The following is a 16712-nucleotide window of genomic DNA, read 5'->3' as shown; positions in this document are numbered from 1 at the left end:
CAGTAGATACAAAAAGCATTTGATACAATCCAACATCTCTTAAGAAATATGTACTATTATATTTTACCCTGTTTACCAGCTAACAAGTTAGCCTGCACTATCTCATAAAGGATTGTATTATTTGACATATTGATAAAGAGATAAAGATCACTTCTCGGCCTTTTGGCTAAGATCAAGTGTAAAGAGATAAAGAATTGTATTACTCTTGGCACAGTAAGCAGCAGGAGATTCACGTTTGCATTGGTTCCCTTGTCTTCCTACAAGTCCACAGGAGTGGCAGTGGATCCAGGTGGATGTTGCTGCATGAATCTATGTCATAGCTAAGGAACCTGAGCTTAGGGAACTCCCAGTTTTATTAAAGAGGTCTCTGTTCAGTCTTTAGCTTTAGGAAGATCCAATGGACAGCAAATATATCTTGCCTCTGCACCAGTAAAAGATACTATCTCTATCAAGTCTGTTTATTAAAATAACATCCTTGAAAAGATAGTCCAGAACTCTCAGAGGACAAGCAGAAACAGGAGAAACTCAGTGAAAATTGTCTCCGAACGTTATCCATTCTTGTTTTCTACGCTAAATATACCTTTCCCTCAGCTACTCTGATTAATCTGACATTACCCACAGGGCTGGCACCAGATCTGTTTAATTTATCTCTTATAGTGTTTACAACAGAAAGCAGTGGCTTTCTCCTTATATTTTTATGTATTGACATTTCATCTTGGCTTAAGGCATTAGCTCAGGCATGGCTGGGTGTGTTAGTGATTGCATGGACTCCTCCTGGGCTTGCAAGGAAAAAGTCTTGCAGAATTCCATTATCCACAACTCTGGCCCGGGGTTGAGACAAATCTGAATGACTTGGGGGGCCAACATAGTTTTTCCTTGACCTGAAAGTCTGTTATGACTTCTCTTGAGGTACGTGTTACTTTGTTTTGAGGAGAGAGGCAAGTTAATGCCTGGCTTTCACACAAGAAATACAAGTATACTTACGACGGTGCACCTGGTACCTACCCCTAGAAAGGAGTACTGCTTATAATTGTTGGGGTCCCCAAAATGGAACCCTCTCATTAGAGATATAAATTAACAGCTTTCCAACTTGAGGTTCCCAAATAGTTGCATCTAGTCCTTGTTTTTGGAGGGCTTACTGAGTGCCCACAATTCATTTTTTTCCTATTTGGTCACATCACTAACTAAATAACATGGAATGACATGGTTAGGGAAGATACCTGGGACTATTTTTTGTAGAAGGTACAGAAGCTGGGGCCATGCCTTTGCTTCTGGTAGACTTGGTGTGGTTAGGGGAATGACAGATTGTCAAAACTGTTGGAAGATAGCATTACATTTAAGGCACTGGCAACAGGGAGGGTCCTTCCCTGGGTTGGTTGGTTTCTTTATTTTATTTTATTTTATTTTATTTTATTTTATTTTATTTTATTTTATTTTTTATTTTTTATTTTTTATTTTTTATTTTATTTTATTTTATTTTAATTTTTTAATTTGTTTATTCATGAGAGACACACAGAAAGAGGCAGAGACCCAGGAGGAGGGAGAGGCAGGCTCCACACAGGGGGCCCGTTGTGGGACTCGATCCTCAGACTGGGGTCATACCCTGAGCCAAAGGTAAATGCTCAACCATAGAGCCACCCAGGCATCCCCCCGGGTATTTTTCTTGGGGAGAAATGTTCCAAGTATATTTTTAAGAAAGTTAATTTTGAAATTAGTTCTGGAATAGAACTATTATGGAGCCACCAGTATCATAATACAACTATGTTTGTCAATACTTAAGTATTTCAAACATTTAAAATATATTCCTTTCACTTTGGAGCAGTGTTCTGGTTTGGATGACAGATTCTGTGCTCATCCTATTTAAGATGCAGTCCAGTTATCCATGAAAGTTTCTGATGAGCAAAGATAGCAATGGTCTCTCCTACTTACTCTCTCCTACTACTTCCAGAAGGCTCTCCAGTGTACCTTTCGTATGCAAATTATGCACCGTGCATTGTCTTTGAATTATATATACTTGTTTCCTACTAGTTGTGAAGTTTTGTTTTGTTTTTAAACTCTATCCCCAATGTGGGGCTGGAACTCAGGACCCTAGATCAGGAGTCACGTGTTCTACTGACTGAGCTAGCCAGGAGCCCCCTGAGTGATGTTCTTAGGTTCTTTTTTAAGATGTCTTAAGTATTATGACAATAGTTTATTATTTCCTGTCTTTGCCAGGACCTAGTACCATAGGTATTATAAATACAAGGTATTTGTAAAATAGCATTTTGTTAACTTTTTAAAGCCTTCCCCCACCCTACCTCCATCTTTTTACTTAATATATGTTAAGGAGTCTGCATTAAGGGATTCTTTATGATGTATACCTCTCAAGGATTGTGTGGATTGGGTAAAGCAGGGAGTACCCTTGTTGTATACATAAGGAAAGTGAGGCTCAAAGACATTATGTTCTTGCTCACGGTTAAGCATTTTAAGGCGGTGCTGGGATTGGAACTTAGGTCTCTTGTGTACTGCTTCTCTTTCCTATTCCATGCATTATTTGAAATTGAGTTTATATAAGAGGATTATTAGATATAGAATTTATATAAGGAGAAAGATAGTAAGAGTTGAATACTGTGTTTTCCTTACACGAAGAGTTGTGTGTTTAGCATGAGGTTGTTTAAACAGGTGTCCCCACTTGAAATTCTACCTGTGCAAAAGATTTTGGGACACTTTTGTTCAGTAGATTTTTGTTGTTTTAGCATAATATGTACAATGTTTTAAGTTTGGCCTTTTTATAGTTGATTTCCAATAGCAATAACCAGTGTTAACAGATGCATTAGGGTCCTTTTGTGCCCTTTTCAACACTCATATAAATATAGATTCACACTTCAATCTATATTTGAATCCTTAAGGCTTTTAACTCCAACTTGCTACATGTGAATGCCTAGCAACATGTTTTCTTTTTTCTTTTTTCTAGCAACATGTTTTCTACCACAAACAACCTAGTAACTCCCCCTTGTACGCGTATCTTTAATACAAGAGTGGGTACTTAATAGATATTTGCTGAATAGAGCAAATGGGGTCCTGGAGTTATATGAATGCCCAAAGTTAGGTGGTTGGTTGGCTCAACTTTTTTTTTTTTTTTTTTTTTTTTGCAGGTAGGCCAAAGGGGCCAAAGGCTTCTCTAGCTTTTACTTGAAAATAATCTCAAATATTAAAAAGTGTCCAGACTTTGGAACCAGACGTCAGCCTTAATTTGTTTTTTGGCATATACTAGCTGTAATGAATTTAGACAAGCCACTTGACATCCCTAAACTTCTTCTGTATAATACTTGCCTTGCAGTGATTAGGGAAAATGCATTTAAAGAACTTTACACATAGAAGGCACTGGTAAATATGGCTGTTTTTTGTATTATAAATGGTCATATAGCTAGTAAATGGAGAAGTCGGGATTCAAACCCTAGCATTTTTATAGCCAACATTTTGACCAGTGCACTGTTACTATGATACATACTACTAGGACAGGGTTTCTCAGCTTTGGCAGTGTTGACATTTTGGGCCAGATAATTCTTTGCTGTAGGTGGCTGTTCTGTGCAGTGTAGGATGTTTAGCATTTCTGGCCTCTATCCATTAGATGCCAAGGCCATCCCAGTGACAATAGTGACAGTAAAAATGTCTCCAGATATTGTAAATTATTTTCCAGATGGGGTGGGGGAGGGTCCAAGGGGCAAAAAGCATCACCTGATTGAGAAACACTGTCCTAAGAAAAGGGTATGTTTGGGGGACTCTGAGGTAGTTGAAAATAAAGTTAAAGGCAATATAGAATTGGAATTTAGGAAAAGGGTCAGAACTAAACATCTGATAGGAAAGTCACTGTTAAGTGGTAATTATTTATTACCACTTTAAAAAAAAGTATATAGTAAAAAAAAAAAGAAGAGGGCCAAGGTCAGAGCTAGAGAAACAGCAATTGAGTGAAAAGAGTGGATATAGAGGAGGTAGAGATTTGAGAGAGACTGAAAAGTCTGGGGTGGTATTTCAGTGAAAAAAACAAACAACTTTTTTTTTTAAGATTTTATTTATTCGTGAGAGACAGAGAGAGAGAGAGAGAGAGAGAGACATAGGCGGAAGGAGAAGCAGGATCCCCACAGGAAGCCTGATACTGAACTCAAATCCAGGACCTCAGGATCACAACCTGAGTCAAATGACAGATGCTCAACCACTGAGCCACCCAGGTGGCCCTGAAAAGTAACTCTTGAAAAGTCTTTAAATTATAAAACTAATATACTCCCATTATAAATAATTAGGAAGTGGGCAGCCTGAGTGGCTCAGCAGTTTAGTGCCGCCTTCAGCCTGGGAGCGTGATCCTGGAGGTGGGGATCAAATCCCACATCAGGCTCCCTGCATAGCGCCTGCTTCTCCTTCTACCTGTGTCTCTGCCTCTCTCTCTCTGTCTCATGAATAAATAAATAAAATCTTAAAAAAAAATAATTAGGAAGTAATAAAGGAAGTAAAAGGATTTGGCTGTGAGCTTTCTCAGTTTTACCATTTTAATTTGTTATATATATCTCATTGTTCCTAAATGTACATTTCTTTCAGTTAATATTTTATTAAATGTTGAAGGAAAAAATAAGTTACTTTGTTTTCAATTTTTTTTTTTTAATTTACTTATGATAGTCACAGAGAGAGAGAGAGAGAGAGACACAGGCAGAGGGAGAAGCAGGCTCCAGGCACCAGGAGCCCGATGTGGGATTCGATCCCGGGTCTCCAGGATTGCGCCCTGGGCCAAAGGCAGGCGCCAAACTGCTGCACCACCCAGGGATCCCTTACTTTGTTTTCTTTTTTTTTTTTTTTTTTAAGATTTTATTTATTTATTCATGAGAGACAGAGAGAGAGAGACATAGGGAGAAGCAGAGGGAGAATCAGGCTCCACGCAGGAAGCCCAATGTGGGACTCGATTCCGGGACTCCCAGGATCACACCCTGAGCCAAAGGCAGATGCTCCACTGCTGAGCCACCCAGGCGTCCCAATTACTTTGCTTTCTAAAGAAATGATTTCTTATTTCAGGTTGCCGAGGAGCCCAAGTGGAAGAAATATGGAGTTTAGAGCCTGAGAATTTTGAAAAATTAAAGTAAGTATAATCTTAGTTGTATGAAAAATAGTATGTCTGTACTTTAAGCAAACTGTTACCTGTTTATTTTACTTGGATTACTCTAGGCTGAATACATCATCTCCTTTAAGTCTTTCTTTGATCTTATGATATAGGTATTATTACTCTTATTTTATAACCCAGGCCTGAGATTCTATATAAGTAACTTGCACGGGATTAAAAACTAAGTATCTAATTCCATATGAGAATTGATTGATTGGCGGATGTTTTACAATGTTCATTTATAGATCAATAGGGTTAGAACATAAAACACATTTTAACATTAAAAACATGAATAATAGGTTGGTCTATAAAAGCATACTTAGTAGATAATGTATGTTAATAGTAATTCAGAATTTGTCTATACATTATCACATTGATTTTTGGAGAAGTTACAGTTCAAATTCCCAAGAAGATACCAGGAAGTTTCTTCTTTTCCCTATGACTGGAATCACCTCTCTGAGACTCCCCTTAACCCTAACCTCCATGCCCCTAAGCATTGACCCTGAATTGAACAGAGAGAGAAGAATTTTCGTTGGAGGAAGAATTCTTGGATTCTTGGAATGTGACAAGGGGTAGGCTTCTAGAGGGGAAATAGGGACTGTAGGGACATAGCTATCGTTTTTAATAATAAAGGGATCATTTGCTTCCCTCTACTTCCCCCTTCCCCACAGAAGGAGCAATGACTCGAGATGAAATAAGTGATTAGGGAAGATTAATTAAAGATACATCAATTGAACTGTCTTTAAAGGATAGGAAAGGGTTTTGTTGCATGGAAGACAGTTATAAAAGGGTGGAGAGAATCCTAAAGAGGTGATTTAATGTTTCATGGGCAAAAAGAGTTCCTTTAGGAAAGTGTGACTTAATTATGTATGAGATGATAGCATCTGTTCTTGCTGCAGTTTGATGATTGTTCATGAACCCAACAATTATATGAAGGTGACTTAGTATATTTTATAATATATATGCTATAAACCATTTATCTGTGAACACTGTACGTGGACTTTATTCATATAGATTGGAATTCAATCTGTAGGGTTAACAGCTTCTTTCAGCTTTTCTATGTTCTTGTTTTTAGTTTTTAAATGAAATGATACAAGGTAGAAATGAATAATCCAGATTTGAGAATGAAGTTTTCATTATAATTCTACTTTGCCTGATATAATTTTAAATTTTATTAGCCTTGTTGTAGGCAACATTCTAGTGTCTATGAATAGCAGTAGAAATCTTAAAAAAATTTCTCTGACTTTGTTTGCAATACATTTGTTAAGTAGCTTACTAAAATGTAATGTATTGACAGCATATTCAAAAAGAAGCAGGGTTTGGTGTCAACTAATTTGTATTTTATTTTGTAGGCCAGTTCATGGGTTAATTTTTCTTTTCAAGTGGCAGCCAGGAGAAGAACCAGCAGGCTCTGTAGTTCAGGACTCCAGACTTGACACAATATTTTTTGCCAAGCAGGTATGGTCCTTGGATACTCTGAAGTCTTGAGAGCAATCCTTTCTATAAACAGAACTCTGTTTCACTTTTGTGTCTTTGGTATAGCACTCCTCAAGCTTTTTGTCTTTGGATCCCTTCACATTCTTAAAAATTATTGAGGTCTCCAGAGAACTACTCTGTTTATATGGATTATATTTATTAATATTTATTATATTAGACATTAAGACTGTGATATTTTGAGAGTAGAGATGTTAAAAACAAATGCATTACATGTTAACACAACACATTTTTTAGTGAAATATAATCACACTTACCAAACAAAAAAATTAGCAAGAAGTTTTATATTTACGTTTTACATTTTTTTACATTTTTTGCAAATCTAATGTCTGGCTTAATAGCACAAAGCTGGATTCTCCTATCTGCTTCTTTATTCAGTCTGTTGCAGTATTTTTGTTTTGTTTTTGTTTGAAGTATATGAAAAAAAATAAGTTTCACACATATGTGTAGTTGGAAAGGGAGGAGTATTTTAATATATTTTTCAGAAAATTATGGACATTCTTTGATATCAAGACTCTAGAAACATTGCTTTCTTAAAGGTTAGTTGCAATGTGAAATCTGAAACCATATCAGTGAACTTTGCCCTTTATTATATTAAAATTCTTTGATTTATCTTGCTCTGCAAATGAATCTTTTATTCATGCAGCATTTGATAACATTGTGTATTGGTCATTTTGAAAGTTCACCGACTTTTACATTTGATTACATACATTATCAACAAGTCACATACATCATCAGAAAAGTCGTTAATTATCTTTTTTTTTTTAAGATTTTATTTATTTATTCATGAGAGACAGAGAGAGAGAGAGAGGCAGAGACACAGGCAGAGGGAGAGGCAGGTTTCTTGCGGGGAGCCTGATGTGGGACTCCACCCTGGGACTCCTGGATCATACCCTGAGCCAAAGGCAGACACTCAACCACTGAGCCACCTGGGAGTCCCAGAATTGTTGTTAATTATCATGAAACTTTTAAACTCACGGTGGGTTAAGTATCGTGAAACTTTTAAACTGATAGTGGAGGATCTTAATTCTAATTTTAATTTGAAAGTTCAAATTTTATCAGAAAAACAAATACTATCAGGTATTTTCCTTGAAGTAACAGACTCATTTCACTCAATTCAGAGAAAATATCTGCTATATGCCCTGTTTGAACAACCATATTTGTCTGCCATTTGTGTTTTCAAGAGAAAAAGATGTTCCAAGAAAAAAAGCAGCCAACTTAGCTCACAACTCAAACAGTTGTACTACTGCTTTTCCTTGAAATGACTAGCATATTTTGGTTTGCAACAGAAGTGCTTTATTTCTGCTACCTGTTTCATTTCATAGAATATTAAAGACTTGTATTCCGAGGTCAGGTTTTTTTTTTTTTATTTTAATTTTATTTATTTATTAGAGACACAGAGAGAGAGAGAGCAAGCAAGCCGAGGTCAGATTTTAATAAAAATAACTTCTGCTTCATTAAAGACAGTCTTCAGTAAAATTACTTTTTTTTTTTTTTTAAACTATGTATCTGTGTCAATGAAACCGTTTAATGGCACTGCCCAGACTGGTGCTAAAATACCAGCAGTATTATCTACCATTGCCATTATACTATCAGTGCAAATATGAAAGCAGGGAAGAAGGCAGAAACTGTCTTTGAATTATTATAGAAGCAACTTTGAACTCATGAACCCTTTGAGAAGGGTCTTAGGAATTCCCAAGGTCCATGGACCACACTTGATAACTGCTGTTCTAGTATATACAGTGAAGTCAGTGAAGTGTTGAATATTACTAGATGCCTCCCATTGTTTGGGAAAGGAGAAAAAGAGAATGATAAAAGAGATTTGATTAATGTTTAAAATCTAAGCTAAATATGATTGCATTTGCTTGAAAATTGCACTTATTTCTGAGACTCAAAAAGTTGCTTAGGATAACCTGTTTGAATCTAAAGAAAGGTTGAAAAGAAGACTGCTAATTTTCATTACTGTCCTTTGGATCAAGCTTTTGCTATTTCACTTAGTAACTTGTTTTCCCTTTATTTCTTACTACGTCTTTCCATTTTCCCCCAACGTTTTAAAATTGAGTGTTTAGAGAAATTAGCACTTTCTTGCTTTTACTTTAAGAAAACATTATTGTATTTTTTTCTGATAGCAGAATTTAAAGTGCAGAAATATATAGTGATAAAAGTGAATATCTTTGTAATCCTACACCCATCTTTACTAACTACTTTTAATGGTTTGACTCATTGATTTAATCAACAAGGAGTTATTGAGCACCCACTATGTGCTAGGTATTGTTTTAAGTGCTAGGGTATAATGGTGAATAAAACAGGCATCTTTCTTCTTACTAACAACTATAATGATAGCATTACCAACAGTAGCCAACATTTACCATTCTTACTGTGTATCAGATATTGTGCTTTAATATATTATTATTTAGTCCTTGCATCAACTCTGAGGTTATAATAACCTCATATCACAGGTGAAGAAATCAAGGCCTGGAAAAATTAACTTATTTTCCAGAGGTCACACAGAATTTAAATGCAGGTCTAAAACCCAGGTTTGTGATTCCACATTGCCTTACTATCTCCCACGTTTTCTTTTTATATGTTAACCCATTCTTATAATTTTCTTACTAAAGTTGGATTGTTATGCAAAATCTTTCGCATCTTTTTTCACTTAATGATAAAAGTTTGACTTTGTTCCACTTCCATACACATAATAATATTAGCTAACATTTACTGCAGACTTATTAGTTTCTTTCATATATATTATTTTTTATGTATTAATTTATTTGTAGTAACTACTACTCACAACAGCCCTTTGTGGTTTTTTAGATTTCTTATTATTTCACAGATGTGGAAACTGAGTCCCAGAGAGGTTATGAAAACATGCCCAGGTTATGCAGCTAAACGTTGGCAGCGCTGGGGTGCAAACTCCAGCACTTAATGAACACACTTTTGAGTTTCTAGTTATTTCTTCTAACACAAATAATTTGTTGATATATTGTAACACTTGTGCAATTATGTATTATTGTATAACAATTATAATTTTTTTTTTTTTTTTTTTAAAGATTTTATGTATTTGAGCAAGAGAGAGAACGCGCATGCACACTAGCAGTCGGGAGGGGCAGAGGGAGAGGGAGAAGCAGGCTCCCTGCTTAGCAAAGGCTCCTTGCTGAGCAGGGAGCCCCATGTGGGGCTGGATCCCAGGGTCCTAGGATCATGACCTGACCCGAAGCAGCCACTTAACCAACTAAGCCATCCAGGTGCCCCAATAATTGTAATTTTAAAACCAAAGTTTGTGATTTTCAAGATCTAGATGGTAGAGAAAAAGTAGGAGAAAATAATTTTAGAAGTCCTTTGGGTGTTTTTTTCTCCTTTTAAAGGAAGGTTTTATTTTGAAAGGTATATAAAAATATATACTCATTTTCTAAAATTTAAGTATTATAACTATATGATGTAGAATATAAAAGTCCCTTACGTTTCCTGTGTTAGAGATAACCACTGAAAATGATTTATATTCTTTCAGAGTTTCTCTGTGTGTATGTGTGTATTTAATTTCTTCCACACTATATTTCTTCCACACTAAATTGTGAACGAGTGAGATTTTGTTTCTAGGTACAGTCCCTGGCCCATAGTAGATATCCAATAAATGTAGACTGAGCTCTTCATCTCTAAGAATATTACAATTAACACTAGTATTCACTAACACTAAGGCACTAATGATTTATACAGGTGTAAGTATTTTTAAGGTAAAAAAAAGTCAGAAAAGTAAAGCCCTAATGATACTAGGGCTTGAATTTATAATTTCTGGAGTCCCTTGATATTTTTCTAGTTCTGTATTTCTGTCTTAACTATAATTTAATGTTTTATTTGTATTATATTATTCCTGCCATGTTTATTAATATGTAGAATTAGTGATTTTCCTATAATACTGGGTGTTGTTTTTTTTTTTTTTTTTAAGATTTTATTTATTTATTCATGATAGTCACACAGAGAGAGACAGAGAGGCAGAGACACAGGCAGAGGGAGAAGCAGGCTCCATGCTGGGAGCCCGATGTGGGATTCGATCCTGGGTCTCCAGGATCGCGGCCCGGGCCAAAGGCAGGCGCCAAACCACTGCGCCACCCAGGGATCCCTTACTGGGTGTTTTTTGTTCTATATTCTGTCAACAGTTCTTGTTGAACTGACAGGTCAGTAATTCCCCAATAATATCTTTTAGTCTATTTATTATATATTTAAAAGATTTTATTTATCTGAGAGAGATAGTGAGAGAAAGCACAAGTGGGGAGCAGGGAGGAGAAGCAGGCTCCCCCCTAAGCAGGGAGCAACTTGGGACTTGATCCCAGCACCCCAGAAGCTGACGGCAAATGCTTAACCGACTGAGCTACCCAGGTGCCCCTTTTTTAGTCTTTTTAGTGTATGCATCCTATGAGCCTATGCCCAAAGTTTTATATTACATAAATATATAATCCTTAATTCTAGGCTTTGAGAACTAATAATGATTTTATCCAGGAATCTCCATTATCAGAAATTTCATTTCATTTCATTTCATTATTTCATTTTATTTTTATTTTATTTATTTTATGTATATATTTTAAAATTTTTATTTATTCATGAGAGGCGCAGAGAGAGAGAGAGAGAGAGGCAGAGACACAGGCAGAGGGAGAAGCAGGCTCCATGCAGGGAGCCTGACGTGGGACTCGATCCCAGGTCTCCAGAATCAGGCCCTGAGCTGAAGGCGGCACTAAACCGCTGAACCACCGGGCTGCCCTATTCCCAGAAATTTTAAAAATGTAATTTAAATTATATTTATTTATAAGGTCATACGTATTAACTAAGTATGTATTTTTGGTATTTATGAATGGAATTGTGTCAGTTTAATAGTAATAGTAATACTGGCTGTCTTAAGCTGATCATATGCTCTAATTGTAGGAATGCATATATGTGGATCACTGATTAAGAAAGTATCGAGAAAAGAATCTAGTAATTATAATTTGTATATAAGAAATGACATTTTGATAATACTTCTCCGTAAAACATCATAGTTTTGTTACCATTTCATCATTTACTTGCTAAGATTATGCTGTAGTGTTACTGGGTTTGTTTGATTATCTATGCAGTCTTCCAGGAAAGAATGGTTATCTACAATGTGCCAGACACTGTGCTAGGTGCTTAGAGAATGATAATCATAATCCCTGCTCGCAAGGTGCTTAGAGTTTAGTGGAAGAGATTGGTTTTAATCAGTGAAATGGGGCAGCCCAGGTGGCTCAGCGGTTTAGCACCACTTTCAGCCCAGGCGTGGTCCTGAAGACCTGGGATCGAGTCCCATGTCGGGCTCTCTGCATGGAGCCTGCTTCTCCCTCTGCCTGTGTCTCTGCCTCTCTCTCTGTGTGTCTCTCTCATGAATAAATAAATAAAATCTTTAAAAAAAAACAGTGAAATGCAAAATTATGGTGGTGATAAGTACTGCATGGAGTGAAATGAGAACCATATTATACTGCAAAGTTTGAAAACAATCTGAGACCACCCTCACTTTGAACACCAGCTATATAGAGTTCGGGGTTCCCAAGCCACCCTTATATCTGGCAATTCCAAGTTTGGAGAGGGTCTCCAAGAAAAACTATAATTTGCCAAGAAAATGCATAGACCTTATTGAAATCTGTTATAATTACAGTTATGGTCTATTACAGTAAAAGATACAGATTAAATTCAGCCAAGGAAAGGGATGGGGCAGTAGAGCCCTAGTAGAGCTACAGATGGCACTAACTTTCCTGGCAACGGTATGTGACAGTATGTACAGAGTATTGTCATCCAGCGAATCTCAACTAATTCTTGATATTCAGAATTTTTATTTGACCTCAGTCACATAGACCTGACTGACCACCCATATGACGGACCTCAGTCTGCAGTCACTTTGGAGGTTGAGCTGATACTGTTGACTCAAGATTCCATGCAAAGTCACAGTATTAGCCTACCTTAGTGGACCAAATACCCCAGGTAAACAAAGATGCTCTTATGAGGCCTTTCTTTTCAAGAGCTAAGAGTTTACCTCCCCCCCTCCCCCCCCCGCAGGAACCAAGGGCAAAGGCACGGCCTCTCTTTGGGCATCATACATATAGTATACGTATATACATATATTATATGTATATAAATGGGACTTAACACTTTAGGGAGACCTGAGAAAGCCCTGAGTAAGTGACAGTTCAGCTGAAGTTTAAAGGTTAAGTCGGTATTAACTGGGGGAAAGAGGCCGAGGGTCATCCTAGATTAATAACAGCTTTATAGCAGGGAATAAAGGGGGTAAGACTAGTAAAATGTACTAAAAGAAGAGCAGTGTAACTGGCATATATAGAGAAAGGAGGAGATGACATGAGGTATGAGGCTGCATAGGCAGCATGTTAATCAGAATTAGGTACAGTTGGTTGTAGAAAAACAATGGTTTATGAGAAATGAAAGTTTTTCTCTTTCACTTCCAAGAACTGTCAGGATTACAGGCTCTTCTGTTCCTTTGTGTGTGGATTCTATTCTAAAGATTACTTTGTGGCCCAAGATGATTGTTGGAGTTTTAGTCATTCTATCTTAATTTCACATTCCAGAAAGCAGGAAGGGGACAGCACACTTCCCTCCTTTTATGGACATTTTCTAGAATTTGCCTATGTCATATGCTTACTTCTCTCTGGCCAGAACTCAGTCACATTGCTGTACTTAGCAACAAAAGAGTGGGAAAGTGGTCTTCATTCCAGGTGGTCATGGACCAGATAAAATTTGGGTACTTTATTCATATGGAAGGAGGAGAAGATGGTTTTTAGAGAATAACTATCAGCCTTCTGCCACATTTGCTGAGAAAGGTCAGATCATCAATGGTATTTTAGGCCATGATTGAGACTTTTGTCTGTATCCTAAGAGTAATAGAAGGTTATTGAAGTGTTTAAAGGAGTATGACACAATCAGATTTTTATTTAGAAGGGATCCTTTAGCTATAGTGTGGAGAATGCATTTGAGGAGGAAACGGTGGTATAGAATATAGGAATAGTTGGAGGCTTTTGCAGAGGTACATGCAAGAGTAGATAAAGACCGGTGGTAGAGATGAATATGAATAGATTTGAATAATGCTTAGTAAATAAAGTAGTTAGCACCCTTAATATGTAATAGATTGGCTATGGGGATGAAAGAAGAAGACATAGCAGTCAGTGATGAAGGCTTTTTCTTTTTTCCTTTTAAAAAAATTAGTCTGCAGGTACATGGAATAGGATTGTGATAATCCTTGATTGATGACACACACTCATGACTCCTATTTATTTATTTATTTTGTAATTTTAAGTAATGCCTAAGCACCTAAGAACTCACCTCCCAGGTAAACTTCATCTATTATTTCCTTCTCTCACCTATTCAACTTAACTCTCATCCTCTTTCCCTCCATTACTTATAATCCATTTGAATTTGGTATATCATCTCCTTGCTTTCTCTTTTTCTTTCTTTCTTTAAGAAAGAATTTATTTATTTAAGAGAGAGTGCATGAGGGTAAGAGAGAAAGAATCTGAAACAGACTTCACACTGAGCACAGAGCTGGAAATGTGTCTCGATCTCATGATCTCAAGATCGTGACCTGAGCTAAAAACCAAGAGTTGGCTGCTTAACTGAGCCACCCAGGAACCTTCCTTTCTTTTTATGTATTTTTTGTATCCTAAAAGGTGGTGTGTATAAAACTTTTTTTTTTTTTTTGTATAAAACTTTGACAAAAGAAAAAGTATTATGGTTATCAACAAAAAAGAGACAGTGCTGAAATAAAACAAAAGCATTTGTTTGGGGTTTCAGAATTGCAATTTGTGGAGCACAGATTTGGGTAGCAACACAAATTGTGTTCCCTAGAGAATGACAGGGTTTTAAAAGGCAAAAGGAATGTTTATATGTGTTGTTTACAGAGAATTTTCATTGGTATTGACTCATAGAAAACTAATCTTGGCTGAATATAATTGGTTACTAAGGCTATCATATCACTAAGCCAAGTCTTACTGTAGCAAGTTGCAGGTGTTTAGGCAGAGTCCTTGGAACTTACGCCCTTTGGCCCAATTCAGAGTTCATGGTTTTATCCACTGAGGATGTGCATAAGGCCCATTTCTTTCTTTTTTTTTTTAATTTTTTAATTTTTTAATTTTTTTTTATTTATGATAGTCACACACACCGAGAGAGAGAGGCAGAGACACAGGCAGAGGGAAAAGCAGGCTCCATGCACTGGGAGCCCAACGTGGGATTCGATCCCGGGTCTCCAAGATCGCACCCTGGAAGGCCCATTTCTTTATTGACTTCCTGGCTCCATTTTAAAACTCCTTAAGTGATTTCATTTCATTTCATCACTCATCCATTGTAAAGGAACTTACTTTTTGACTTCATATTATATCATTAAGATTTTTCTGTAAGTTGTTTATCATAGTAGTTCCTTTATTTTGCATGCTGCATAATATCAACTCATGATCTACTTTTCCTAGATTGGACATTTAAGTTAACTATGAATTGTGTAGCTATAAACATTTTTCTATATGTCTGCTATTACATATGTGCAAATTTCTCCTGGTATATACCTGGAAGTAGAATTGACTACTTCATCTGATACATAAATGTATCAAAATCTTTTCTGAATTAGATGCTCCAGTTACACTCCCACTAGCAATATCTGAGTAACTAAGTAGCCACATGCTCCAATGTGTGATATTGTTAGGCCTTTTTAATTTTTGCCAGCAAGCTTGTTCTAAAATGGTACTTCATTGTGGTCTTGGTTTACGTCTCCCTGGACACTAATAATTTTGAAAGTGGCCATACATGTTTCTCTGTGAAATTACTGTTTATTTTTATTTTTTTCTATGGAGTGAATCATGCTTTTCTTTTTGACTTGTTATGTTTTCTTGATACTGCTTCTCCAAGTTGGCACCTTATTGTTTTACCTTTTCTGAGTATCTTTTTGATAAATAGAATTTTATATTTTAGAGCCAGTGCTTTTCATATCTTGTTTGAGAAATTGTTATTTATCTGAAGTTGTAAGAGATATTTACCTGTGTATTTAAATTTTAATTCTTGACATCTATGTCTATAATTCATCGGGAATTGGGTTTTGGTATGTCATGTGAAGTAGGAGTTCAATTTTATCTTTGTCCATATGGATCATCATTTTTTTCTAGCCTCATTTATTAAACATCTGTTGTTTTCCCTACTGATCTAACATTCTGTCTCTGTTGCATATCAGAGTTCCATATGTGTGTGTGTGTGTTTTCTAGACTGTTCCTCTGTTCACTCATCAGTTTGTCTCTGTGCCAGTATCACTGTCTTAGTTCCTTCCACTTCTTCATAAGATTCAATATCTAATAGGTCATGTCTCCCCTCCCTGCTCTTTTTCAGAAATACCCTTCTATTCTTGGCCCCATGCTCTTCATGTAAATTTCAGAGTCATCAAGTTGTATGAAAAATTCTATTGGAATTTTGACTGGAATAGCATTGAATATATATATCAATTTGGGGAGAATTTATATCTTCATATTAAGTCATGAACATAGTATGTATATTTATTTAGATCTTTATTATCTTTAACATGTAATTTTCTCTGTAGAGGTCTTTTACATCTTTTGTTAGATTTATCTTAACTCTTTGATATTTCTGTTACAATTATGAATCCTCTTTCAATGAATTTTCTAGGTTTTTGATGACGGTAATAAAAATGCAATTCACTTTTATATTTTAATATTTAACTATCTTGCTAAACTCTTCTATTATCTCTAATATTTGTTGGTTTTTTTGAGGGGGTTCTATCTAAATTATTATATCAAATGTTAACAGTTTTTTTTTTCCTCCTTTCAAATCTTTATGCTTCTAATTTATTTTTCTTTTCTAATTGCCTAAGGCCTTCAGTAAAATCATCATGATTTTAAAGGGAATGCTTTAACATTTTCTTGTTTTGGATGATGTTTACTAGGGTTTTTATTTTTTAAATGCTCTTTTTCAGGTAAGGATGTTCTGTTATTTATTCAGTGAGTGTCTTTATTATGATAATTTTTTAAGTGATTTTTCTGCACTTAATGTAATGATCCTTGTTTATTTTTTCTCTTTTAAAAGATGAATACAG

At 36.0% G+C, this 16712-nt stretch overlaps 1 protein-coding gene across 14 annotated transcripts in view; it reads left to right on the top strand.

Annotated features, from left to right (window-relative positions):
* Positions 1-16712, top strand: part of UCHL5 (ubiquitin C-terminal hydrolase L5) — a 41199-nt gene that overhangs the window by 3837 nt on the left and 20650 nt on the right. For 7 of the 14 annotated variants that reach the window (XM_072814888.1, XM_072814882.1, XM_072814885.1 and 4 more), the window contains exons 2-3: positions 5041-5104; positions 6478-6583. Coding sequence is in view for 4 of the 14 variants with exons in the window: in XM_072814879.1 (XP_072670980.1) it covers positions 5041-5104; positions 6478-6583 (170 nt within the window). In the remaining 10 variants the exon portion in view is untranslated. Of the gene's footprint in view, positions 1-5040; positions 5105-6477; positions 6584-15991; positions 16146-16712 lie in introns of all 14 variants that reach the window. The other 7 variants (XM_072814892.1, XM_072814887.1, XM_072814891.1 and 4 more) reach the window with 2 other exon arrangements.

The sequence above is a fragment of the Canis lupus genome, chromosome 38 (genome assembly GCF_048164855.1).
Source record: "Canis lupus baileyi chromosome 38, mCanLup2.hap1, whole genome shotgun sequence".
Taxonomy (NCBI): domain Eukaryota; kingdom Metazoa; phylum Chordata; class Mammalia; order Carnivora; family Canidae; genus Canis; species Canis lupus.
Note: the sequence above shows the minus strand (reverse complement) of the source record. Positions and strands in the feature narration are given on the sequence as shown.